This window comes from Salvelinus fontinalis, unplaced genomic scaffold (assembly GCF_029448725.1).
Source record: "Salvelinus fontinalis isolate EN_2023a unplaced genomic scaffold, ASM2944872v1 scaffold_0260, whole genome shotgun sequence".
Taxonomy (NCBI): Eukaryota; Metazoa; Chordata; class Actinopteri; order Salmoniformes; family Salmonidae; genus Salvelinus; species Salvelinus fontinalis.
Window position 1 is genome coordinate 40,001 of NW_026600469.1, and position 27,138 is coordinate 67,138.

The 27,138-nt window shown below is 47.9% G+C and overlaps 1 protein-coding gene across 1 annotated transcript in view; it reads left to right on the forward strand.

Moving 5' to 3' along the window:
- The window catches only part of LOC129845268 (ephrin type-A receptor 6-like), a gene marked incomplete at its 5' end in the record, with an annotated part of 90,792 nt that overhangs the window by 39,849 nt on the left and 23,805 nt on the right, over positions 1-27,138 (forward strand). The window contains 8 exons of the mRNA XM_055913140.1: positions 24-148; positions 881-1,043; positions 2,166-2,274; positions 7,842-8,023; positions 15,588-15,773; positions 16,126-16,187; positions 16,565-16,774; positions 17,422-17,571. Coding sequence (XP_055769115.1) covers positions 24-148; positions 881-1,043; positions 2,166-2,274; positions 7,842-8,023; positions 15,588-15,773; positions 16,126-16,187; positions 16,565-16,774; positions 17,422-17,571 — 1,187 coding nt within the window. The remainder of the gene's footprint in view (positions 1-23; positions 149-880; positions 1,044-2,165; positions 2,275-7,841; positions 8,024-15,587; positions 15,774-16,125; positions 16,188-16,564; positions 16,775-17,421; positions 17,572-27,138) is intronic.

Consider the following 27,138-nt stretch of genomic DNA (forward strand, 5'->3'; position numbering starts at 1 on the left):
GGCCTGTGAACGTGTCTCTGCAGGTCCTTCTCTGGTCGGGGTGGTGAGGAAGGACTGGGCGTCTGACAACAGTATCGCCCTCTCCTGGCCTGAGGCCGAACAACAGCCTAACGTCATACTGGACTATGAGATCAAGTACTACGATAAGGTAACGTCCTATAGACCACCTTTCTGTAACACTTTAGTTGTAATAGAGAAATTCGAAGGTTGTCGGTTCAATTCCCACACGGATCACGTACTAAAATGTATACACTCACTGTATGCCAGCCATACCGCCCTGCATACCACTGCCGGCTTGCTTCTGAAGCTAAGCAGGGTTGGTCCTGGTCGGTCCCTGGATGGGAGACCAGGTGTTGCTGGAAGTGGTATTGGAGGGCCAGTAGGAGGCACTCTTTCCTCTGGTCTAAAAATATATCCCAATGCCCCAGGGCAGTGATTGGGGACATTGCCCTGTGTAGGGTGCTGTCTTTCGGATGGGACGTTAAACGGGTGTCCTGACTCTCTGAGGTCATTAAAGATCCCATGGCACTTATCGTAGTAAGAGTAGGGGTGTTAACCCCGGTGTCCTGGCTAAATTCCCAATCTGGCCCTCAAACCATTACGGTCACCTAATCATCCCCAGCTTACAATTGGCTCATTCACCCCACCCCCTCTCCTCTCCCCTGTAACTATTCCCCAGGTCGTTGCTGTAAATGAGAACGTGTTCTCAGTCAACTTACCTGGTAAAATAACGGTAAAATAACGGTAAAATAACGGTAAGATGTAAGACACATTGGATAAAAAGGTCTGTTAACCAGCGCTCCTGGAGGTGGCTTCTGTATGTCTTGTTTTTGCTCCCACCCTGTTGTAAGTGAAGTCATTTGGGGCGTGTCCTCACCAGGAACAGGAACAGTCGGGATACTCGTCGACCCGTACCAAGGCCCTCAGCGTCATCGTGACCGGTCTCAAGCCCTCCACCGTGTACGTGTTCCACGTGCGCGCTCGCACCGCCGCAGGCTTCACCGCTTACAGCGACACGTTTGACTTCTCCACCGGGGACGAGGGTGAGGATACGCGTGTGTGTGTCTGTGTGTTTCTCTGTGTGTGTGTTTCTGTGTGTGTGTTTATTTGTGTGTGTTTCTCTGTGTGTGTTTCTCTGTGTGTCTGTGTGTGTTTCTCTGTGTGTGTGTGTTTCTGTGTGTGTGTTTCTGTGTGTGTGTTTCTGTGTGTGTGTGTGTTTCTGTGTGTGTGTGTGTTTCTCTGTGTGTGTGTTTCTCTGTGTTTGTGTGTGTGTGTGTGTGTGTGTGTGTGTGTGTGTGTGTGTGTGTGTGTGTGTGTGTGTGTGTGTGTGTGTGTGTGTGTGTGTGTGTGTGTGTGTGTGTGTGTGTGTGTGTTTCTGTGTGTTTCTGTGTGTGTGTGTGTTTCTCTGTGTGTGTGTTTCTCTGTGTGTGTGTGTGTTTCTGTGTGTGTGTGTGTGTGTGTTTCTGTGTGTGTGTGTGTGTGTATGTGTGTGTGTGTGTGTGTGTGTGTGTGTGTGTGTGTGTGTGTGTGTGTTTCTCAGTGTGTGTGTGTGTGTGTGTGTGTGTTTCTCTGTGTGTGTGTTTCTCTGTGTGTGTGTGTGTGTGTGTGTGTGTGTGTGTGTGTGTGTGTGTGTGTGTGTGTGTGTGTGTGTGTGTGTGTGTGTGTGTGTGTGTGTGTGTGTGTGTGTGTGTGTTTCTCAATGTGTGTCTGATTCAGTGTGTGTGATACTAAGTTGTATACTTGTCTCAGTGTGTGTGTAGTACTAAGTTGTATACTTGTCTCAGTGTGTGTAGTACTAAGTTGTATACTTGTCTCAGTGTGTGTAGTACTAAGCTGTATACTTGTCTCAGTGTGTGTGATACTAAGTTGTACACTTGTCTCAGTGTGTAGTACTAAGTTGTATACTTGTCTCAGTGTGTGTAGTACTAAGCTGTATACTTGTCTCAGTGTGTGTAGTACTAAGTTGTATACTTGTCTCAGTGTGTGTAGTACTAAGTTGTATACTTGTCTCAGTGTGTGTGATACTAAGTTGTATACTTGTCTCAGTGTGTGTAGTACTAAGCTGTATACTTGTCTCAGTGTGTGTAGTACTAAGCTGTATACTTGTCTCAGTGTGTGTAGTACTAAGTCGTTTACGTGTCTCTCTCTGCTCTGTCCCGTAACAGACTCAGGCATGGCAGCTGACCATGGGCAGGTGCTAGTGGTTGTCACGGCAGCCGTGGGCGGGTTCTCCCTACTCATCATCCTCACCCTCTTCTTCCTCATCACCGGACGGTAAGTGGAAACCCCACTCCTAGCCTATGTCTCTATTTCCTTTATAGTGCCCTACGTTATGACACCCTATTCCCTATATAGTGCACTACTTTTGACCAGATCCCTATGGGGAATAGTGTGCCCTTAGGCTGCCTTGACAACATACTTCTGAAGTAGTACTTGTGCCCCTCTCTCTCTCAATTCAATTCAAGGGGCGTCAACCTTTCTGGTGCAGGCGTTCTGCTAGCGACCCACCTCGACAACATCCGAGCGACAAATTCAAAATACAGAAATAGTCCTAATAAACATTCATAAAAAATACAAGTGTTATACATCGACTTAAAGATTAACTTCTCGTTAATCCGGTCGCTTTGTCAGATTTCAAAAAGGCTTTACGGCGAAAGCATACCATGTGATTATCTGAGGACAGCGCCCCCTGCTTACAAATGCATACAAACATTTTTACAAGCAAGTAAAGGAATTACAAAAGTCAGAAATAGCGATAAAATTAATCACTTAACCTTTGAAGATCTTCATATGGTTGCAGTCACAAGAGTCCCAGCTACACAATAAATGTTTGTTTTGTTCGATAAAGTCCCTCTTTATATCCCAAAAACTCAGTTTTATTGGCGCGTTTTGTTCAGTAATCCACTGACTCCATGGCAGTCACAACATGCAGACTACAACGTGCTTCTACACCTCCATTGTTTGCTGTTTGGGGTTTTAGGCTGGGTTTCTGTACAGCACTTCGAGATATCAGCTGATGTACGAAGGGCTATATATAAATAAACTTGATTGATTGATTGATTGATTGATTGATGCAGACGAAAACATCCTAATAGTACCGGTAAAGTTCGTCGAAACATGTCAAACGATGTTTATAATTAATTCTCAGGTATGTCAATTGTCTAAATAATCGATAATATTTCAACCGGACAATAACGTATTCAAATAGAAAGGGAAAACAACGAAGGGCGTGTACTCGGTCACGCGCACAAACCAGCTCTGCTTTCTTCCTCAGTCCACTGACAAAAAGAGTCTCATTCTTCTTCATTTTTCAGAAAACAAGCCTGAAACAATGTCTAAAGGCTGGTGACATCTAGTGGAAGCCATAGGAACTGCAATCTGGGCCCTAACCCATTAGATACTCTATGACACAGGTGTCAAACTCATTCCATGGGGGGCCGAGTGTCTGCGGGTTTTCGCTCCTCCCTTGTACTTGATTGATGAATTAACATCACTAATTAGTTAGGAACTCCCCACACCTGGTTGTCTAGGGCTTTATTGAAAGGAAAAACCAAAAACCTGCAGACACTAGGCCCTCCGTGGAATGAGTTTGACACCCCTGCTCTATAGGCATTCAATTGAAAATACCCACATCAAACAGATCCCACTTCCTGGATGGATTTTCCTCAGGTTTTCACCTGCCATATCAGTTCTGTTATACTCACAGACATTATCTTAACCGTTTTGGAAACTTCAGAGTGTTTTCTATCCAAATCGACCAATTATATGCATATCCTAGCTTCTGGGCCTGAGTAACAGGCAGTTTACTTTGGGCACGCTTCTTATCCAGTTTTCGAAATACTACAGCCATAAGAAGATTTATTGGCATGGGAAACATGTGTTAACATTGACAAAGCAAGTGAGGTAGATAATAAACAAAAGTGAAATCAACTACAACAATGAACAGTAAACATTTAACAAACAGAAGTTCCAAAGGAATAAAAACATTTAAAATGTCATATTATGTCTATACACAGTGTTGTAACGATGTGCAAATACTGAAATACAAAGGGAAAATAAATAAGAATAAATATGGGTTGTATTTACAATGCTGTTTGTTCTTCACTGGTTGCCCTTTTCTTGTGGCAACAGGTCACACATCTTCCTGCGGTTATGACACACTGTGGAATTTCACCCAGTAGATAAGGGAGTTTATCAGAATCGGGTTTGTTTTCAAATTCTTTGTGGATCTGTGTGATCTGAGAGAAATATGTGTCTCTAATATGGTCATACATTGGGCAGGAGGTTAGAAAGTGCAGCTCAGTTTCCACCTCATTTTGTGGGCAGTGTGCACATAACCTGTCTTCTCTTGAGAGCCAGGTCTGCCTACGGCGGCCTTTCTCAATAGCAAGGCTATGCTCACTGAGTCTGTACATAGTCAAAGCTTTCCTTAAGTTTGGGTCAGTCACAGTGATCAGGTATTCTGCCACAGTGTACTCTCTGTTTAGGGACAAATAGCATTCTAGTTTGCTCTGTTTTTTTGTTAATTCTTTCCAATTTGTCAAGTAATTATCTTTTTGTTTTCTCGTGATTTGGTTGGGTCTAATTGTGTTGCTGTCCTGGGGCTCTGCAGGGTCTGTTTGTGTTTGTGAACAGAGCCCCAGGACTCACTCTCTCCTCTCTCCCCTCACCTCTTCTCTCCCCCACCACTCCTCTCCCTCTCCCTCCACCTCTCTCCTCTCCTCTCTTCCCTCTCCTCCCCTCTCTCCCCCACCACTCCTCTCCCTCTCCCTCCACCTCTCTCTCCTCTCCTCTCTTCCCTCTCCTCCCCTCTCTCCCCCACCACTCCTCTCCCTCTCCCTCCACCTCTCTCTGCTCTCCTCTCTTCCCTCTCTCCCCCACCACTCCTCTCCCTCTCCCTCCACCTCTCTCTCCTCTCTCCCCTCTCCTCCCCTCTCTCCCCCACCACTCCTCTCCCTCCCCCTCCCCTCTCCCCTCTCTCTCCTCTCTCTTTCTCTCCCCCTCTCCTCTCATTATCTCTGAGTGTGATTCAGTTCAAATCGGTTCGTCCAGGCACCCCCACATCCGCCAAGCTGTCCTTCTCATGTTCCCATTGGCTGGGCCACTTTTATGCCTAATTACCCTGCATGCATTCCTGCTGCTGGCTGCTGGCTGTCTGGTTCTCTCATCTCATTGGTTACTCCCCTATCTATATGTATGTCACCCTGACTTAGAGATCCTTTTCTCTATTTGGTTAGGTCGGGGTGTGACTAGGGGGGGCAATCTATGTTTTCTATTTCTTTATTGGCCGGGTATGGTTCCAAATCAGAGGCAGCTGTCTATCGTTGTCTCTGATTGGGGATCATATTTAGGCAGCCTTTTTTCCCACCTGTAGTTTGTGGGATCTTGTTTTTAGTACTATGCTGTTTAGCCCTACTAGACGTTTCGTTTTGTATTTGTTGTTTTGTCTACCACACTGCACCTTGGTCCGATCCTTCCATCGACGAACGTAACATTGTAGCTACTACTGACTGACAGAGAGTGTATGGACACTGACAGGAGGTTCAGATTGGGACTGGGCTACGACAGAGGCTGAGTCCCAAATGAACACTGACAGGAGGTTCAGATTGGGACTGGTCTACGACATAGGTTGAGTCCCAAATGAACACTGACAGGAGGGTTCAGATTGGGACTGGGCTACGACATAGGATGAGTCCCAAATTAACACTGACAGGAGGGTTCAGATTGGGACTGGGCTAAGACATAGGATGAGTCCCAAATTAACACTGACAGGAGGGTTCAGATTGGGACTGGGCTACGACAGAGGCTGAGTCCCAAATGAACACTGACAGGAGGTTCAGATTGGGACTGGGCTACGACAGAGGCTGAGTCCCAAATGAACACTGACAGGAGGTTCAGATTGGGACTGGTCTACGACATAGGATGAGTCCCAAATGGACAATGACAGGAGGTTCAGACAGGAACCTCTACCTGACGTCTGTAATGTAGCCAGACAGGAACCTCTACCTGACGTCTGTAATGTAGTCAGACAGGAACCTCTACCTGACGTCTGTAATGTAGTCAGACAGGAACCTCTACCTGACGTCTGTAATGTAGTCAGACAGGAACCTCTACCTGACGTCTGTAATGTAGTCAGACAGGAACCTCTACCTGACGTCTGTAATGTAGCCAGACAGGAACCTCTACCTGACGTCTGTAATGTAGCCAGACAGGAACCTCTACCTGACGTCTGTAATGTAGTCAGACAGGAACCTCTACCTGACATGTGTCTGTAATGTAGTCAGACAGGAACCTCTACCTGACATGTGTCTGTAATGTAGTCAGACAGGAACCTCTACCTGATGTCTGTAATGTAGTCAGACAGGAACCTCTACCTGACGTCTGTAATGTAGCCAGACAGGAACCTCTACCTGACATGTGTCTGTAATGTAGCCAGACAGGAACCTCTACCTGACGTCTGTAATGTAGTCAGACAGGAACCTCTACCTGACGTCTGTAATGTAGCCAGACAGGAACCTCTACCTGACGTCTGTAATGTAGCCAGACAGGAACCTCTACCTGACGTCTGTAATGTAGCCAGACAGGAACCTCTACCTGACGTCTGTAATGTAGTCAGACAGGAACCTCTACCTGACGTCTGTAATGTAGCCAGACAGGAACCTCTACCTGACGTCTGTAATGTAGCCAGACAGGAACCTCTACCTGACATGTGTCTGTAATGTAGCCAGACAGGAACCTCTACCTGACGTCTGTAATGTAGCCAGACAGGAACCTCTACCTGACATGTGTCTGTAATGTAGCCAGACAGGAACCTCTACCTGACGTCTGTAATGTAGCCAGACAGGAACCTCTACCTGACGTCTGTAATGTAGCCAGACAGGAACCTCTACCTGACGTCTGTAATGTAGCCAGACAGGAACCTCTACCTGACGTCTGTAATGTAGCCAGACAGGAACCTCTACCTGATGTCTGTAATGTAGCCAGACAGGAACCTCTACCTGATGTCTGTAATGTAGTCAGACAGGAACCTCTACCTGACGTCTGTAATGTAGCCAGACAGGAACCTCTACCTGACGTCTGTAATGTAGTCAGACAGGAACCTCTACCTGACGTCTGTAATGTAGCCAGACAGGAACCTCTACCTGACGTCTGTAATGTAGCCAGACAGGAACCTCTACCTGACGTCTGTAATGTAGCCAGACAGGAACCTCTACCTGACATGTGTCTGTAATGTAGTCAGACAGGAACCTCTACCTGACGTCTGTAATGTAGTCAGACAGGAACCTCTACCTGACGTCTGTAATGTAGCCAGACAGGAACCTCTACCTGACGTCTGTAATGTAGCCAGACAGGAACCTCTACCTGACATGTGTCTGTAATGTAGTCAGACAGGAACCTCTACCTGACGTCTGTAATGTAGCCAGACAGGAACCTCTACCTGACGTCTGTAATGTAGCCAGACAGGAACCTCTACCTGACGTCTGTAATGTAGTCAGACAGGAACCTCTACCTGACGTCTGTAATGTAGCCAGACAGGAACCTCTACCTGACGTCTGTAATGTAGCCAGACAGGAACCTCTACCTGACGTCTGTAATGTAGTCAGACAGGAACCTCTACCAGACATGTGTCTGTAATGTAGTCAGACAGGAACCTCTACCTGACATGTGTCTGTAATGTAGTCAGACAGGAACCTCTACCTGACGTCTGTAATGTAGCCAGACAGGAACCTCTACCTGACGTCTGTAATGTAGCCAGACAGGAACCTCTACCTGACGTCTGTAATGTAGTCGGACAGGAACCTCTACCTGACCTCGTCCACTGTGTCTCTCTCCCGGTCCAGGTGTCAGGGGATCATCAAGGCTCAGCTGAAGTCAGAGGATAAGAGGAGGGCCGACTTTCACAACGCGCCTCCTTTCCCTGGTATCAAGACGTATGTGGACCCTGACACATATGAAGACCCAACGCAGGCTGTCCACGAGATAGATCCTTCTAGAATACGCATCGAGAGGGTGATAGGAGCAGGTACTGAGACACACACGCACGCACGCACGCACGCACGCACGCACGCACGCACGCACGCACACACACACACACACACACACACACACACACACACACACACACACACACACACACACACACACACACACACACACACACACACACACACACACACACACACACACACGTGCAAGCAAGCACACACCCACACACACACACACACACACACACACACACACACACACACACACACACACACACACACACACACACACACACACACACACACACACACACACACACACACACACACACACACACACACACGTGCAAGCAAGCATGCACACGGTAGTTATATAGGATGGTGTGTATAGACAGTAGTTATATAGGATGGTGTGTATAGACAGTAGTTATATAGGATGGTGTGTATAGACAGTAGTTATATAGGATGGTGTGTATAGACAGTAGTTATATAGGATGGTGTGTATAGACAGTATAGACAGTAGTTATATAGGATGGTGTGTATAGACAGTAGTTATATAGGATGGTGTGTATAGACAGTAGTTATATAGGATGGTTTGTATAGACAGTAGTTATATAGGATGGTGTGTATAGACAGTATAGACAGTAGTTATATAGGATGGTGTGTATAGACAGTAGTTATATAGGATGGTGTGTATAGACAGTAGTTATATAGGATGGTGTGTATAGACAGTATAGACAGTAGTTATATAGGATGGTGTGTATAGACAGTAGTTATATAGGATGGTGTGTATAGACAGTAGTTATATAGGATGGTTTGTATAGACAGTAGTTATATAGGATGGTGTGTATAGACAGTATAGACAGTAGTTATATAGGATGGTGTGTATAGACAGTAGTTATATAGGATGGTGTGTATAGACAGTAGTTATATAGGATGGTGTGTATAGACAGTAGTTATATAGGATGGTGTGTATAGACAGTATAGACAGTAGTTATATAGGATGGTGTGTATAGACAGTAGTTATATAGGATGGTGTGTATAGACAGTAGTTATATTGGATGGTGTGTATAGACAGTAGTTATATAGGATGGTGTGTATAGACAGTAGTTATATAGGATGGTGTGTATAGACAGTATAGACAGTAGTTATATAGGATGGTGTGTATAGACAGTATAGACAGTAGTTATATAGGATGGTTTGTATAGACAGTAGTTATATAGGATGGTGTGTATAGACAGTAGTTATATAGGATGGTGTGTATAGACAGTAGTTATATAGGATGGTGTGTATAGACAGTAGTTATATAGGATGGTGTGTATAGACAGTAGTTATATAGGATGGTGTGTATAGACAGTAGTTATATAGGATGGTGTGTATAGACAGTATAGACAGTAGTTATATAGGATGGTGTGTATAGACAGTATAGACAGTAGTTATATAGGATGGTGTGTATAGACAGTAGTTATATAGGATGGTGTGTATAGACAGTATAGACAGTAGTTATATAGGATGGTGTGTATAGACAGTAGAGACAGTAGTTATATAGGATGGTGTGTATAGACAGTAGTTATATAGGATGGTGTGTATAGACAGTATAGACAGTAGTTATATAGGATGGTGTGTATAGACAGTAGTTATATAGGATGGTGTGTATAGACAGTAGTTATATAGGATGGTGTGTATAGACAGTAGTTATATAGGATGGTGTGTATAGACAGTAGTTATATAGGATGGTGTGTATAGACAGTAGTTATATAGAATGGTGTGCATAGACAGTAGTTATATAGAATGGTGTGTATAGACAGTATAGACAGTAGTTATATAGGATGGTGTGTATAGACAGTAGTTATATAGGATGGTGTGTATAGACAGTAGTTATATAGGATGGTGTGTATAGACAGTAGTTATATAGAATGGTGTGCATAGACAGTAGTTATATAGGATGGTGTGTATAGACAGTAGTTATATAGAATGGTGTGCATAGACAGTAGTTATATAGAATGGTGTGCATAGACAGTATAGACAGTAGTTATTTGCCGGCTACCTGCCATTAGTAACCGAAATGTTGCAAGATCGAATCCCCGAGCTGACAAGGTAAAAATCTGTTGTTCTGCCTCTGAACAAGGCAGTTAACCCACCGTTCCTAGGGACGTCATTGAAAATAAGAATTAGTTCTTAACTGACTTGCCTTGTTAAATAAAGGTAAAATAAATAAGAAAAAATGGAGGGTTTCCCCCAGCAGTGAGGGTTTCCCCCAGCAGTGAGGGTTTCCCCCAGCAGTGGAATGTTATTGAGGGTTTCCCCCAGCAGTGAGGGTTTCCCCCAGCAGTGAGGGTTTCCCCCAACAGTGGATTGTTATTGAGGGTTTCCCTCAGCAGTGGAATGTTATTTAGGGTTTCCCCCAGCAGTGGAATGTTATTGAGGGTTTCCCCCAGCAGTGAGGGTTTCCCTCAGCAGAGGAATGTTATTGAGGGTTTCCCCCAGCAGTGGAATGTTATTGAGGGTTTCCCCCAGCAGTGAGGGTTTCCCCCAGCAGTGCAATGTCAGTGAGGGTTTCCCCCAGCAGTGGAATGTCAGTGAGGGTTTCCCCCAGCAGTGGAATGTCAGTGAGGGTTTCCCCCAGCAGTGGAATGTCAGTGAGGGTTTCCCCCAGCAGTGAGGGTTTCCCCCAGCAGAGGAATGTTATTGAGGGTTTCCCCCAGCAGTGGAATGTTATTGAGGGTTTCCCCCAGCAGTGGAATGTTATTGAGGGTTTCCCCCAGCAGTGGAATGTTATTGAGGGTTTCCCTCAGCAGTGAGGGTTTCCCCCAGCAGTGAGGGTTTCCCTCAGCAGTGGAATGTTATTGAGGGTTTCCCCCAGCAGTGAGGGTTTCCCCCAGCAGTGAGGGTTTCCCTCAGCAGTGGAATGTTATTGAGGGTTTCCCCCAGCAGTGGAATGTTATTGAGGGTTTCCCCCAGCAGTGGAATGTTATTGAGGGTTTCCCTCAGCAGTGGAATGTTATTGAGGGTTTCCCCCAACAGTGGAATGTTATTGAGGGTTTCCCCCAGCAGTGGAATGTTATTGAGGGTTTCCCCCAGCAGTGGAATGTTATTGAGGGTTTCCCCCAGCAGTGGAATGTTATTGAGGGTTTCCCTCAGCAGTGGAATGTTATTGAGGGTTTCCCCCAGCAGTGGAATTTTATTGAGGGTTTCCCCCAGCAGTGAGGGTTTCCCCCAGCAGTGGAATGTTATTGAGGGTTTCCCCCAACAGTGGATTGTTATTGAGGGTTTCCCCCAGCAGTGGAATTTTATTGAGGGTTTCCCTCAGCAGTGGAATGTTATTGAGGGTTTCCCCCAGCAGTGGAATTTCAGTGAGGGTTTCCCCCAGCAGTTGAATGTTATTGAGGGTTTCCCCCAGCAGTGCAATGTTATTGAGGGTTTCCCCCAACAGTGGAATGTTATTGAGGGTTTCCCCCAGCAGTGAGGGTTTCCCCCAGCAGTGGAATGTTATTGAGGGTTTCCCCCAGCAGTGAGGGTTTCCCCCAGCAGTGGAATGTTATTGAGGGTTTCCCCCAGCAGTGAGGGTTTCCCCCAGCAGTGGAATGTTATTGAGGGTTTCCCCCAGCAGTGGAATGTTATTGAGGGTTTCCCCCAACAGTGGAATGTTATTGAGGGTTTCCCCCAGCAGTGAGGGTTTCCCCCAACAGTGGAATGTTATTGAGGGTTTCCCCCAGCAGAGGAATGTTATTGAGGGTTTCCCCCATCAGTGGAATGTTATTGAGGGTTTCCCTCAGCAGTGGAATGTTTTTGAGGGTTTCCCCCAACAGTGGAATGTTAGTGAGGGTTTCCCTCAGTCCCGATCCTGATGTTTTAAGTAACGTGACTGCCATCTAGTGGACACTGTGTCTAAGTGTAGCTAGTCGTCACCTCACTGTGGGGGAAAGTAGTTACAGCACTCAGATCAGTGGTGAGATTCATCACCAGGGGGAATCTTCCAACCAGACAGTGTTCAGTCTGACTCAGACACTGTAGACAGTGTTCAGTCTAACTCAGGCACTGTAGACAGTGTTCAGTCTAACTCAGGCACTATAGACAGTGTTCAGTCTAACTCAGGCACTATAGACAGTGTTCAGTCTAACTCAGGCACTGTAGACAGTGTTCAGTCTAACTCAGGCACTGTAGACAGTGTTCAGTCTAACTCAGGCACTATAGACAGTGTTCAGTCTAACTCAGGCACTATAGACAGTGTTCAGTCTAACTCAGGCACTATAGACAGTGTGCAGTCTAACTCAGGCACTGTAGACAGTGTTCAGTCTAACTCAGGCACTGTAGACAGTGTTCAGTCTAACTCAGGCACTATAGACAGTGTTCAGTCTAACTCAGGCACTGTAGACAGTGTTCAGTCTAACTCAGACACTATAGACAGTGTTCAGTCTAACTCAGGCACTGTAGACAGTGTTCAGTCTAACTCAGGCACTGTAGACAGTGTTCAGTCTAACTCAGGCACTATAGACAGTGTTCAGTCTAACTCAGGCACTATAGACAGTGTTCAGTCTAACTCAGGCACTATAGGCAGTGTTCAGTCTAACTCAGGCACTGTAGACAGTGTTCAGTCTAACTCAGGCACTGTAGACAGTGTTCAGTCTAACTCAGGCACTGTAGACAGTGTTCAGTCTAACTCAGGCACTGTAGACAGTGTTCAGTCCAACTCAGGCACTATAGACAGTGTTCAGTCTAACTCAGGCACTGTAGACAGTGTTCAGTCTAACTCAGGCACTATAGACAGTGTTCAGTCTAACTCAGGCTCTATAGACAGTGTTCAGTCTAACTCAGGCACTGTAGACAGTGTTCAGTCTAACTCAGGCACTGTAGACAGTGTTCAGTCTAACTCAGGCACTATAGACAGTGTTCAGTCTAACTCAGGCACTATAGACAGTGTTCAGTCTAACTCAGGCACTGTAGACAGTGTTCAGTCTAACTCAGGCACTGTAGACAGTGTTCAGTCTAACTCAGGCACTGTAGACAGTGTTCAGTCCAACTCAGGCACTATAGACAGTGTTCAGTCTAACTCAGGCACTGTAGACAGTGTTCAGTCTAACTCAGGCACTGTAGACAGTGTTCAGTCTAACTAAGGCACTGTAGACAGTGTTCAGTCTAACTCAGGCACTATAGACAGTGTTCAGTCTAACTCAGGCTCTATAGACAGTGTTCAGTCTAACTCAGGCACTGTAGACAGTGTTCAGTCTAACTCAGGCACTGTAGACAGTGTTTAGTCTAACTCAGGCACTATAGACAGTGTTCAGTCTAACTCAGTTACTATAGACAGTGTTCAGTCTAACTCAGGCACTGTAGACAGTGTTCAGTCTAACTCAGGCACTGTAGACAGTGTTCAGTCTAACTCAGGCACTGTAGACAGTGTTCAGTCTAACTCAGGCACTGTAGACAGTGTTCAGTCAAACTCAGGCACTGTAGACAGTGTTCAGTCTAACTCAGGCACTGTAGACAGTGTTCAGTCTAACTCAGGCACTGTAGACAGTGTTCAGTCTAACTCAGGCACTGTAGACAGTGTTCAGTCTAACTCAGGCACTGTAGACAGTGTTCAGTCTAACTCAGGCACTATAGACAGTGTTCAGTCTAACTCAGGCACTATAGACAGTGTTCAGTCTAACTCAGGCACTGTAGACAGTGTTCAGTCTAACTCAGGCACTGTAGACAGTGTTCAGTCTAACTCAGGCACTGTAGACAGTGTTCAGTCTAACTCAGACACTATAGACAGTGTTCAGTCTAACTCAGGCACTGTAGACAGTGTTCAGTCTAACTCAGGCACTGTAGACAGTGTTCAGTCTAACTCAGGCACTATAGACAGTGTTCAGTCTAACTCAGGCACTATAGACAGTGTTCAGTCTAACTCAGGCACTATAAACAGTGTTCAGTCTAACTCAGGCACTGTAGACAGTGTTCAGTCTAACTCAGGCACTGTAGACAGTGTTCAGTCTAACTCAGGCACTATAGACAGTGTTCAGTCTAACTCAGGCACTGTAGACAGTGTTCAGTCTAACTCAGACACTATAGACAGTGTTCAGTCTAACTCAGGCACTGTAGACAGTGTTCAGTCTAACTCAGGCACTGTAGACAGTGTTCAGTCTAACTCAGGCACTATAGACAGTGTTCAGTCTAACTCAGGCACTATAGACAGTGTTCAGTCTAACTCAGGCACTATAGGCAGTGTTCAGTCTAACTCAGGCACTGTAGACAGTGTTCAGTCTAACTCAGGCACTGTAGACAGTGTTCAGTCTAACTCAGGCACTGTAGACAGTGTTCAGTCTAACTCAGGCACTGTAGACAGTGTTCAGTCTAACTCAGGCACTATAGACAGTGTTCAGTCTAACTCAGGCACTATAGACAGTGTTCAGTCCAACTCAGGCACTGTAGACAGTGTTCAGTCTAACTCAGGCACTGTAGACAGTGTTCAGTCTAACTCAGGCACTGTAGACAGTGTTCAGTCTAACTCAGGCACTGTAGACAGTGTTCAGTCTAACTCAGGCACTGTAGACAGTGTTCAGTCTAACTCAGGCACTATAGACAGTGTTCAGTCTAACTCAGGCACTATAGGCAGTGTTCAGTCTAACTCAGGCACTGTAGACAGTGTTCAGTCTAACTCAGGCACTGTAGACAGTGTTCAGTCTAACTCAGGCACTGTAGACAGTGTTCAGTCTAACTCAGGCACTGTAGACAGTGTTCAGTCTAACTCAGGCACTATAGACAGTGTTCAGTCTAACTCAGGCACTATAGACAGTGTTCAGTCCAACTCAGGCACTGTAGACAGTGTTCAGTCTAACTCAGGCACTGTAGACAGTGTTCAGTCTAACTCAGGCACTGTAGACAGTGTTCAGTCTAACTCAGGCACTGTAGACAGTGTTCAGTCTAACTCAGGCACTGTAGACAGTGTTCAGTCTAACTCAGGCACTATAGACAGTGTTCAGTCTAACTCAGGCACTGTAGACAGTGTTCAGTCTAACTCAGGCACTATAGACAGTGTTCAGTCTAACTCAGGCACTGTAGACAGTGTTCAGTCTAACTCAGGCACTATAGACAGTGTTCAGTCTAACTCAGGCACTATAGACAGTGTTCAGTCTAACTCAGGCACTGTAGACAGTGTTCAGTCTAACTCAGGCACTATAGACAGTGTTCAGTCTAACTCAGGCACTGTAGACAGTGTTCAGTCTAACTCAGGCACTATAGACAGTGTTCAGTCTAACTCAGGCACTGTAGACAGTGTTCAGTCTAACTCAGGCACTGTAGACAGTGTTCAGTCTAACTCAGGCACTGTAGACAGTGACTTGGTCTACTTCCTATAACTGATATGTGTTTTGGTTGAGTTCTCCTACTAAACGTATAGTTGAATCCACTGGCTCTAAGTGTCCCTGGATAAGAGTCTGCTAAATGACTCACGTGTTGTGTGTGTGTGTGTGTGTGTGTGTGTGTGTGTGTGTGTGTGTGTGTGTGTGTGTGTGTGTGTGTGTGTGTGTGTGTGTGTGTGTGTGTGTGTGTGTGTGTGTGTGTGTGTGTGTGTGTGTGTGTGTGTGTGTGTGTGTGTGTGTACCTGTCCTCCTACTCCAGGTGAGTTCGGGGAGGTGTGCAGCGGGCGTCTGCGTACACCGGGTCAGAAGGAGATCCCGGTGGCCATTAAGACCCTGAAGGGAGGCTACGTGGAGCGTCAGAGAAGAGACTTCCTCAGAGAGGCCTCCATCGTGGGCCAGTTTGACAACCCCAACATCATACGGCTGGAAGGAGTGGTCACCAAGAGTAAGAGAATCCTGTAAATCAGCAGAGCAGCGTCGTCTAGAACACGCAAGAAATAACAAGCTCCGTTAAAGTCAACTGTAGCGGGTCCACCACTGAGCCTTGTGGAACACCTTATTTAACATTTGATTTTAAATGATACGTCCTTTTTCAGAGGTGGTTTGAGCCGGGTTTATTTATTATTATTTATTTATTTATTAAGTAATGACTGTGTGTTTCTGTCAACTGTAGCGGGTCCAGCACTGAGCCTTGTGGAACACCGTATTTAACATTTGATTTTAAATGATAACGTCCTTTTTCAGAGGCGGTTTGAGCCGGGTTATTAAGTAATGACTGTGTGTGTCTGCTTCACCAGGCAGACCTGTGATGATCGTGGTGGAATACATGAGGAACGGATCCCTGGACTCTTTTCTGAGGGTGAGAGGGACAATACTGATTACTCTGTCTCTCTCTCTCTGTCTGTCTCTCTGTCTCTCTCTCTCTGTCTCTCTCTCTGTGTCTCTCTCTCTCTCTCTGTGTCTCTCTCTCTCTCTCTCTCTCTCTCTGTCTCTCTGTCTCTTTCTCTCTGTTTCTGTCTCTGTCTCTGTCTCTGTCTCTGTCTCTCTCTCTCCCCCTTTCTCTCTCTCTCTTTCTCTCTCTCTCTCTGTCTGTCTCTCTCTCTCTCTCTCCCCCCCCACCTCTCTCTCTCTCTCTCTCTCTCTCTCTCTCTCTCTCTCTCTCTCTCTCTCTCTCTCCAGCCACATGCTACTCTATATCATGTATGAAGTTTGTCCTCTCTCTCTCCCCGTCTCCAGCAGCATGATGACCACTTCACACTGGTCCAGCTGGTGGGGATGCTGCATGGCGTGGCGTCAGGGATGGCCTACCTGTCTGACATGGGCTACGTGCACCGTGACCTGGCCGCACGCAACGTCCTGGTAGATGAGGGTCTGGTGTGCAAGGTGTCCGACTTCGGTCTGTCCAGAGTCCTAGAGGACCACACTGAGCCTGCATATAACACCATGGTGAGGAGTGTGTGTGGCGTGGGTGTGTGTGTATGTGTGGTGTGTGTGTGTGGTGTGTGTGTGTGTGTGTGTGTGTGTGTGTGTGTGTGTGTGTGTGTGTGTGTGTGTGTGTGTGTGTGTGTGTGTGTGTGTGTGTGTGTGTGTGTGTGTGTGTGTGTGTGTGTGTGTGTGTGTGTGTGTGTGTGTGTGTGTGTGAGGTATCTGCAAGGTGTCACTTCGGTCTGTCCAGAGTCCTAGAGGACCACACTGAGCCTACATATAACACCATGGTAAGGAGTGTGTGTGTGTGTGTGTGTGAGGTATCTGCAAGGTGTCCGACTTCGGTCTGTCCAGAGTCCTAGAGGACCACACTGAGCCTACATATAACACCATGGTGAGGAGTGTGTGTGGCGTGGGTGTGTGTGTATGTGTGGTGTGTGTGTGTGGTGTGTGTGTAAGGTATCTGCAAGGTGTCCGACTTCGGTCTGTCCAGAGTCCTAGAGGACCACACTGAGCCTACATATAACACCATGGTAAGGAGTGTGTGTGGTGTGTGTGTAAGTGTGTAAGGTGTTTAACTTCAGTCCATAGGGCCCTGGTTAAAAGAAGTGCTCTATATAGGTGCTGTTTGAGACGTGTCCCGGGTTTTATTTCTGTCCTCTGTCCAGGGGGGTAAGATCCCGGTCCGTTGGACAGCTCCCGAGGCCATCACCTACAGGAAGTTCTCTTCAGCCTCCGACGTCTGGAGCTACGGCATCGTCATGTGGGAAGTGATGTCGTACGGGGAGAGACCTTACTGGGAGATGTCCAATCAGGATGTGAGTTCTAATGTTCTGTTTTTCCCTCTTGTCCAATCAGGATATGAGTTATAGTGTTCTGCTATTCCCTCTTGTCCAATCAGGATGTGAGTTCTAATGTTATGTTTTTCCCTCTTGTCCAATCAGGATGTGAGTTCTATTGTTCTGTTTTTCCCTCTTGTCCAATCAGAATATGAGTTATAGTGTTCTGCTATTCCCTCTTGTCCAATCAGGATGTGAGTTCTAATGTTCTGTTTTTCCCTCTTGTCCAATCAGGATGTGAGTTCTAATGTTCTGTTTTTCCCTCTTGTCCAATCAGGATGTGAGTTATGGTGTTCTATTGCCAAACCCCAAATGGACCCCTAGTCCCTCTGAGAGGATGTGACACGTTTTAGCATTATGGTAATAGTAGATCTATCTTGCTCTCTGATAGGCTAGGGGGAAGTTTCATCATCATGGAACTCTATATGGTCACTCCATGCTGACACGTTCTGAGTGAAAAGATGTTCGCCTTTGCCCTTTGACCTGTGACCTCTTCCCTGTCAGGTGATCCTGTCTATAGAGGAGGGTTACCGTCTCCCCGTCCCCATGGAGTGTCCTGTGGTTCTATATTACAGGTGATCCTGTCTATAGAGGAGGGTTACCGTCTCCCCGTCCCCATGGACTGTCCTGTGGTTCTATATTACAGGTGATCCTGTCTATAGAGGAGGGTTACCGTCTCCTCGTCCCAATGGACTGTCCTGTGGTTCTATATTACAGGTGATCCTGTCTATAGAGGAGGGTTACCGTCTCCCCGTCCCCATGGACTGTCCTGTGGTTCTATATTACAGGTGATCCTGTCTATAGAGGAGGGTTACCGTCTCCCCGTCCCCATGGACTGTCCTGTGGTTCTATATTACAGGTGATCCTGTCTATAGAGGAGGGTTACCGTCTCCTCGTCCCCATGGACTGTCCTGGGGTTCTATATTACAGGTGATCCTGTCTATAGAGGAGGGTTACCGTCTCCCCGTCCCCATGGACTGTCCTGGGGTTCTATATTACAGGTGATCCTGTCTATAGAGGAGGGTTACCGTCTCCCCGTCCCCATGGACTGTCCTGTGGTTCTATATTACAGGTGATCCTGTCTATAGAGGAGGGTTACCGTCTCCCCGTCCCCATGGACTGTCCTGTGGTTCTATATTACAGGTGATCCTGTCTATAGAGGAGGGTTACCGTCTCCCCGTCCCCATGGACTGTCCTGTGGTTCTATATTACAGGTGATCCTGTCTATAGAGGAGGGTTACCGTCTCCCCGTCCCCATGGACTGTCCTGTGGTTCTATATTACAGGTGATCCTGTCTATAGAGGAGGGTTACCGTCTCCCCGTCCCCATGGACTGTCCTGTGGTTCTATATTACAGGTGATCCTGTCTATAGAGGAGGGTTACCGTCTCCCCGTCCCCATGGACTGTCCTGTGGTTCTATATTACAGGTGATCCTGTCTATAGAGGAGGGTTACCGTCTCCCCGTCCCCATGGACTGTCCTGTGGTTCTATATTACAGGTGATCCTGTCTATAGAGGAGGGTTACCGTCTCCTCCTCCCCATTGACTGTCCTGTGGTTCTATATTACAGGTGATCCTGTCTATAGAGGAGGGTTACCGTCTCCCCGTCCCCATGGACTGTCCTGTGGTTCTATATTACAGGTGATCCTGTCTATAGAGGAGGGTTACCGTCTCCCCGTCCTCATGGACTGTCCTGTGGTTCTATATTACAGGTGATCCTGTCTATAGAGGAGGGTTACCGTCTCCCCGTCCCCATGGACTGTCCTGTGGTTCTATATTACAGGTGATCCTGTCTATAGAGGAGGGTTACCGTCTCCCCGTCCCCATGGACTGTCCTGTGGTTCTATATTACAGGTGATCCTGTCTATAGAGGAGGGTTACCGTCTCCCCGTCCCCATGGACTGTCCTGTGGTTCTATATTACAGGTGATCCTGTCTATAGAGGAGGGTTACCGTCTCCCCGTCCCCATGGACTGTCCTGTGGTTCTATATTACAGGTGATCCTGTCTATAGAGGAGGGTTACCGTCTCCCCGTCCCCATGGACTGTCCTGTGGTTCTATATTACAGGTGATCCTGTCTATAGAGGAGGGTTACCGTCTCCCCGTCCTCATGGACTGTCCTGTGGTTCTATATTACAGGTGATCCTGTCTATAGAGGAGGGTTACCGTCTCCCCGTCCCCATGGACTGTCCTGTGGTTCTATTTTACAGGTGATCCTGTCTATAGAGGAGGGTTACCGTCTCCCCGTCCCCATGGACTGTCCTGTGGTTCTATATTACAGGTGATCCTGTCTATAGAGGAGGGTTACCGTCTCCCCGTCCCCATGGACTGTCCTGTGGTTCTATATTACAGGTGATCCTGTCTATAGAGGAGGGTTACCGTCTCCCCGTCCTCATGGACTGTCCTGTGGTTCTATATTACAGGTGATCCTGTCTATAGAGGAGGGTTACCGTCTCCCCGTCCCCATGGACTGTCCTGTGGTTCTATATTACAGGTGATCCTGTCTATAGAGGAGGGTTACCGTCTCCCCGTCCCCATGGACTGTCCTGTGGTTCTATATTACAGGTGATCCTGTCTATAGAGGAGGGTTACCGTCTCCCCGTCCCCATGGACTGTCCTGTGGTTCTATATTACAGGTGATCCTGTCTATAGAGGAGGGTTACCGTCTCCCCGTCCCAATGGACTGTCCTGTGGTTCTATATTACAGGTGATCCTGTCTATAGAGGAGGGTTACCGTCTCCCCGTCCCCATGGACTGTCCTGTGGTTCTATATTACAGGTGATCCTGTCTATAGAGGAGGGTTACCGTCTCCTCCTCCCCATGGACTGTCTTGTGGTTCTATATTACAGGTGATCCTGTCTATAGAGGAGGGTTACCGTCTCCCCGTCCCCATGGACTGTCCTGTGGTTCTATATTACAGGTGATCCTGTCTATAGAGGAGGGTTACCGTCTCCCCGTCCCCATGGACTGTCCTGTGGTTCTATATTACAGGTGATCCTGTCTATAGAGGAGGGTTACCGTCTCCCTGTCCCCATGGACTGTCCTGTGGTTCTATATTACAGGTGATCCTGTCTATAGAGGAGGGTTACCGTCTCCCCGTCCCCATGGACTGTCCTGTGGTTCTATATTACAGGTGATCCTGTCTATAGAGGAGGGTTACCGTCTCCTCCTCCCCATTGACTGTCCTGTGGTTCTATATTACAGGTTATCCTGTCTATAGAGGAGGGTTACCGTCTCCCCGTCCCCATGGACTGTCCTGTGGTTCTATATTACAGGTGATCCTGTCTATAGAGGAGGGTTACCGTCTCCCCGTCCTCATGGACTGTCCTGTGGTTCTATATTACAGGTGATCCTGTCTATAGAGGAGGGTTACCGTCTCCCCGTCCCCATGGACTGTCCTGTGGTTCTATATTACAGGTGATCCTGTCTATAGAGGAGGGTTACCGTCTCCCCGTCCCCATGGACTGTCCTGTGGTTCTATATTACAGGTGATCCTGTCTATAGAGGAGGGTTACCGTCTCCCCGTCCCCATGGACTGTCCTGTGGTTCTATATTACAGGTGATCCTGTCTATAGAGGAGGGTTACCGTCTCCCCGTCCCCATGGACTGTCCTGTGGTTCTATATTACAGGTGATCCTGTCTATAGAGGAGGGTTACCGTCTCCTCGTCCCCATGGACTGTCCTGTGGTTCTAAATTACAGGTGATCCTGTCTATAGAGGAGGGTTACCGTCTCCTCGTCCCCATGGACTGTCCTGTGGTTCTATATTACAGGTGATCCTGTCTATAGAGGAGGGTTACCGTCTCCCCGTCCCCATGGACTGTCCTGTGGTTCTATATTACAGGTGATCCTGTCTATAGAGGAGGGTTACCGTCTCCTCGTCCCCATGGACTGTCCTGTGGTTCTATATTACAGGTGATCCTGTCTATAGAGGAGGGTTACCGTCTCCCCGTCCCCATGGACTGTCCTGTGGTTCTATATTACAGGTGATCCTGTCTATAGAGGAGGGTTACCGTCTCCCCGTCCCCATGGACTGTCCTGTGGTTCTATATTACAGGTGATCCTGTCTATAGAGGAGGGTTACCGTCTCCCCGTCCCCATGGACTGTCCTGTGGTTCTATATTACAATTGATCCTGTCTATAGAGGAGGGTTCCCGTCTCCCCGTCCCCATGGACTGTCCTGTGGTTCTATATTACAGGTGATCCTGTCTATAGAGGAGGGTTACCGTCTCACCGTCCCCATGGACTGTCCTGTGGTTCTATATTACAGGTGATCCTGTCTATAGAGGAGGGTTACCGTCTCCCCGTCCCCATGGACTGTCCTGTGGTTCTATATTACAGGTGATCCTGTCTATAGAGGAGGGTTACCGTCTCCCCGTCTCCATGGACTGTCCTGTGGTTCTATATTACAGGTGATCCTGTCTATAGAGGAGGGTTACCGTCTCCCCGTCCCCATGGACTGTCCTGTGGTTCTATAATACAGGTGATCCTGTCTATAGAGGAGGGTTACCGTCTCCCCGTCCCCATGGACTGTCCTGTGGTTCTATATTACAGGTGATCCTGTCTATAGAGGAGGGTTACCGTCTCCTCCTCCCCATGGACTGTCTTGTGGTTCTATATTACAGGTGATCCTGTCTATAGAGGAGGGTTACCGTCTCCCCGTCCCCATGGACTGTCCTGTGGTTCTATATTACAGGTGATCCTGTCTATAGAGGAGGGTTACCGTCTCCCCGTCCCCATGGACTGTCCTGTGGTTCTATATTACAGGTGATCCTGTCTATAGAGGAGGGTTACCGTCTCCCTGTCCCCATGGACTGTCCTGTGGTTCTATATTACAGGTGATCCTGTCTATAGAGGAGGGTTACCGTCTCCCCGTCCCCATGGACTGTCCTGTGGTTCTATATTACAGGTGATCCTGTCTATAGAGGAGGGTTACCGTCTCCTCCTCCCCATTGACTGTCCTGTGGTTCTATATTACAGGTGATCCTGTCTATAGAGGAGGGTTACCGTCTCCCCGTCCCCATGGACTGTCCTGTGGTTCTATATTACAGGTGATCCTGTCTATAGAGGAGGGTTACCGTCTCCCCGTCCTCATGGACTGTCCTGTGGTTCTATATTACAGGTGATCCTGTCTATAGAGGAGGGTTACCGTCTCCCCGTCCCCATGGACTGTCCTGTGGTTCTATATTACAGGTGATCCTGTCTATAGAGGAGGGTTACCGTCTCCCCGTCCCCATGGACTGTCCTGTGGTTCTATATTACAGGTGATCCTGTCTATAGAGGAGGGTTACCGTCTCCCCGTCCCCATGGACTGTCCTGTGGTTCTATATTACAGGTGATCCTGTCTATAGAGGAGGGTTACCGTCTCCCCGTCCCCATGGACTGTCCTGTGGTTCTATATTACAGGTGATCCTGTCTATAGAGGAGGGTTACCGTCTCCTCGTCCCCATGGACTGTCCTGTGGTTCTAAATTACAGGTGATCCTGTCTATAGAGGAGGGTTACCGTCTCCTCGTCCCCATGGACTGTCCTGTGGTTCTATATTACAGGTGATCCTGTCTATAGAGGAGGGTTACCGTCTCCCCGTCCCCATGGACTGTCCTGTGGTTCTATATTACAGGTGATCCTGTCTATAGAGGAGGGTTACCGTCTCCTCGTCCCCATGGACTGTCCTGTGGTTCTATATTACAGGTGATCCTGTCTATAGAGGAGGGTTACCGTCTCCCCGTCCCCATGGACTGTCCTGTGGTTCTATATTACAGGTGATCCTGTCTATAGAGGAGGGTTACCGTCTCCCCGTCCCCATGGACTGTCCTGTGGTTCTATATTACAGGTGATCCTGTCTATAGAGGAGGGTTACCGTCTCCCCGTCCCCATGGACTGTCCTGTGGTTCTATATTACAATTGATCCTGTCTATAGAGGAGGGTTCCCGTCTCCCCGTCCCCATGGACTGTCCTGTGGTTCTATATTACAGGTGATCCTGTCTATAGAGGAGGGTTACCGTCTCACCGTCCCCATGGACTGTCCTGTGGTTCTATATTACAGGTGATCCTGTCTATAGAGGAGGGTTACCGTCTCCCCGTCCCCATGGACTGTCCTGTGGTTCTATATTACAGGTGATCCTGTCTATAGAGGAGGGTTACCGTCTCCCCGTCTCCATGGACTGTCCTGTGGTTCTATATTACAGGTGATCCTGTCTATAGAGGAGGGTTACCGTCTCCCCGTCCCCATGGACTGTCCTGTGGTTCTATATTACAGGTGATCCTGTCTATAGAGGAGGGTTACCGTCTCCCCGTCCCCATGGACTGTCCTGTGGTTCTATATTACAGGTGATCCTGTCTATAGAGGAGGGTTACCGTCTCCCCGTCCCCATGGACTGTCCTGTGGTTCTATATTACAGGTGATCCTGTCTATAGAGGAGGGTTACCGTCTCCCCGTCCCCATGGACTGTCCTGTGGTTCTATATTACAGGTGATCCTGTCTATAGAGGAGGGTTACCGTCTCCCCGTCCTCATGGACTGTCCTGTGGTTCTATATTACAGGTGATCCTGTCTATAGAGGAGGGTTACCGTCTCCCCGTCCCCATGGACTGTCCTGTGGTTCTATATTACAGGTGATCCTGTCTATAGAGGAGGGTTACCGTCTCCCCGTCCCCATGGACTGTCCTGTGGTTCTATATTACAGGTGATCCTGTCTATAGAGGAGGGTTACCGTCTCCCCGTCCCCATGGACTGTCCTGTGGTTCTATATTACAGGTGATCCTGTCTATAGAGGAGGGTTACCGTCTCCCCGTCCCAATGGACTGTCCTGTGGTTCTATATTACAGGTGATCCTGTCTATAGAGGAGGGTTACCGTCTCCCCGTCCCCATGGACTGTCCTGTGGTTCTATATTACAGGTGATCCTGTCTATAGAGGAGGGTTACCGTCTCCTCCTCCCCATGGACTGTCTTGTGGTTCTATATTACAGGTGATCCTGTCTATAGAGGAGGGTTACCGTCTCCCCGTCCCCATGGACTGTCCTGTGGTTCTATATTACAGGTGATCCTGTCTATAGAGGAGGGTTACCGTCTCCCCGTCCCCATGGACTGTCCTGTGGTTCTATATTACAGGTGATCCTGTCTATAGAGGAGGGTTACCGTCTCCCTGTCCCCATGGACTGTCCTGTGGTTCTATATTACAGGTGATCCTGTCTATAGAGGAGGGTTACCGTCTCCCCGTCCCCATGGACTGTCCTGTGGTTCTATATTACAGGTGATCCTGTCTATAGAGGAGGGTTACCGTCTCCTCCTCCCCATTGACTGTCCTGTGGTTCTATATTACAGGTGATCCTGTCTATAGAGGAGGGTTACCGTCTCCCCGTCCCCATGGACTGTCCTGTGGTTCTATATTACAGGTGATCCTGTCTATAGAGGAGGGTTACCGTCTCCCCGTCCTCATGGACTGTCCTGTGGTTCTATATTACAGGTGATCCTGTCTATAGAGGAGGGTTACCGTCTCCCCGTCCCCATGGACTGTCCTGTGGTTCTATATTACAGGTGATCCTGTCTATAGAGGAGGGTTACCGTCTCCCCGTCCCCATGGACTGTCCTGTGGTTCTATATTACAGGTGATCCTGTCTATAGAGGAGGGTTACCGTCTCCCCGTCCCCATGGACTGTCCTGTGGTTCTATATTACAGGTGATCCTGTCTATAGAGGAGGGTTACCGTCTCCCCGTCCCCATGGACTGTCCTGTGGTTCTATATTACAGGTGATCCTGTCTATAGAGGAGGGTTACCGTCTCCTCGTCCCCATGGACTGTCCTGTGGTTCTAAATTACAGGTGATCCTGTCTATAGAGGAGGGTTACCGTCTCCTCGTCCCCATGGACTGTCTTGTGGTTCTATATTACAGGTGATCCTGTCTATAGAGGAGGGTTACCGTCTCCCCGTCCCCATGGACTGTCCTGTGGTTCTATATTACAGGTGATCCTGTCTATAGAGGAGGGTTACCGTCTCCTCGTCCCCATGGACTGTCCTGTGGTTCTATATTACAGGTGATCCTGTCTATAGAGGAGGGTTACCGTCTCCCCGTCCCCATGGACTGTCCTGTGGTTCTATATTACAGGTGATCCTGTCTATAGAGGAGGGTTACCGTCTCCTCGTCCCCATGGACTGTCCTGTGGTTCTATATTACAGGTGATCCTGTCTATAGAGGAGGGTTACCGTCTCCACGTCCCCATGGACTGTCCTGTGGTTCTATATTACAATTGATCCTGTCTATAGAGGAGGGTTACCGTCTCCCTGTCCCCATGGACTGTCCTGTGGTTCTATATTACAGGTGATCCTGTCTATAGAGGAGGGTTACCGTCTCCCCGTCCCAATGGACTGTCCTGTGGTTCTATATTACAGGTGATCCTGTCTATAGAGGAGGGTTACCGTCTCCCCGTCCCCATGGACTGTCCTGTGGTTCTATATTACAGGTGATCCTGTCTATAGAGGAGGGTTACCGTCTCCTCCTCCCCATGGACTGTCTTGTGGTTCTATATTACAGGTGATCCTGTCTATAGAGGAGGGTTACCGTCTCCCCGTCCCCATGGACTGTCCTGTGGTTCTATATTACAGGTGATCCTGTCTATAGAGGAGGGTTACCGTCTCCCCGTCCCCATGGACTGTCCTGTGGTTCTATATTACAGGTGATCCTGTCTATAGAGGAGGGTTACCGTCTCCCCGTCCCCATGGACTGTCCTGTGGTTCTATATTACAGGTGATCCTGTCTATAGAGGAGGGTTACCGTCTCCCCGTCTCCATGGACTGTCCTGTGGTTCTATATTACAGGTGATCCTGTCTATAGAGGAGGGTTACCGTCTCCCCGTCCCCATGGACTGTCCTGTGGTTCTAAATTACAGGTGATCCTGCCTATAGAGGAGGGTTACCGTCTCCCCGTCCCCATGGACTGTCCTGTGGTTCTATATTACAGGTGATCCTGTCTATAGAGGAGGGTTACCGTCTCCCCGTCCCCATGGACTGTCCTGTGGTTCTATATTACAGGTGATCCTGTCTATAGAGGAGGGTTACCGTCTCCCCGTCCCCATGGACTGTCCTGGGGTTCTATATTACAGGTGATCCTGTCTATAGAGGAGGGTTACCGTCTCCCCCTCCCCATGGACTGTCCTGTGGTTCTATATTACAGGTGATCCTGTCTATAGAGGAGGGTTACCGTCTCCCCCGTCCCCATGGACTGTCCTGTGGTTCTATATTACAGGTGATCCTGTCTATAGAGGAGGGTTACCGTCTCCCCGTCCCCATGGACTGTCCTGTGGTTCTATATTACAGGTGATCCTGTCTATAGAGGAGGGTTACCGTCTCCCCGTCCCCATGGACTGTCCTGTGGTTATATATTACATGTGATCCTGTCTATAGAGGAGGGTTACCGTCTCCCCGTCCCCATGGACTGTCCTGTGGTTCTATATTACAATTGATCCTGTCTATAGAGGAGGGTTCCCGTCTCCCCGTCCCCATGGACTGTCCTGTGGTTCTATATTACAGGTGATCCTGTCTATAGAGGAGGGT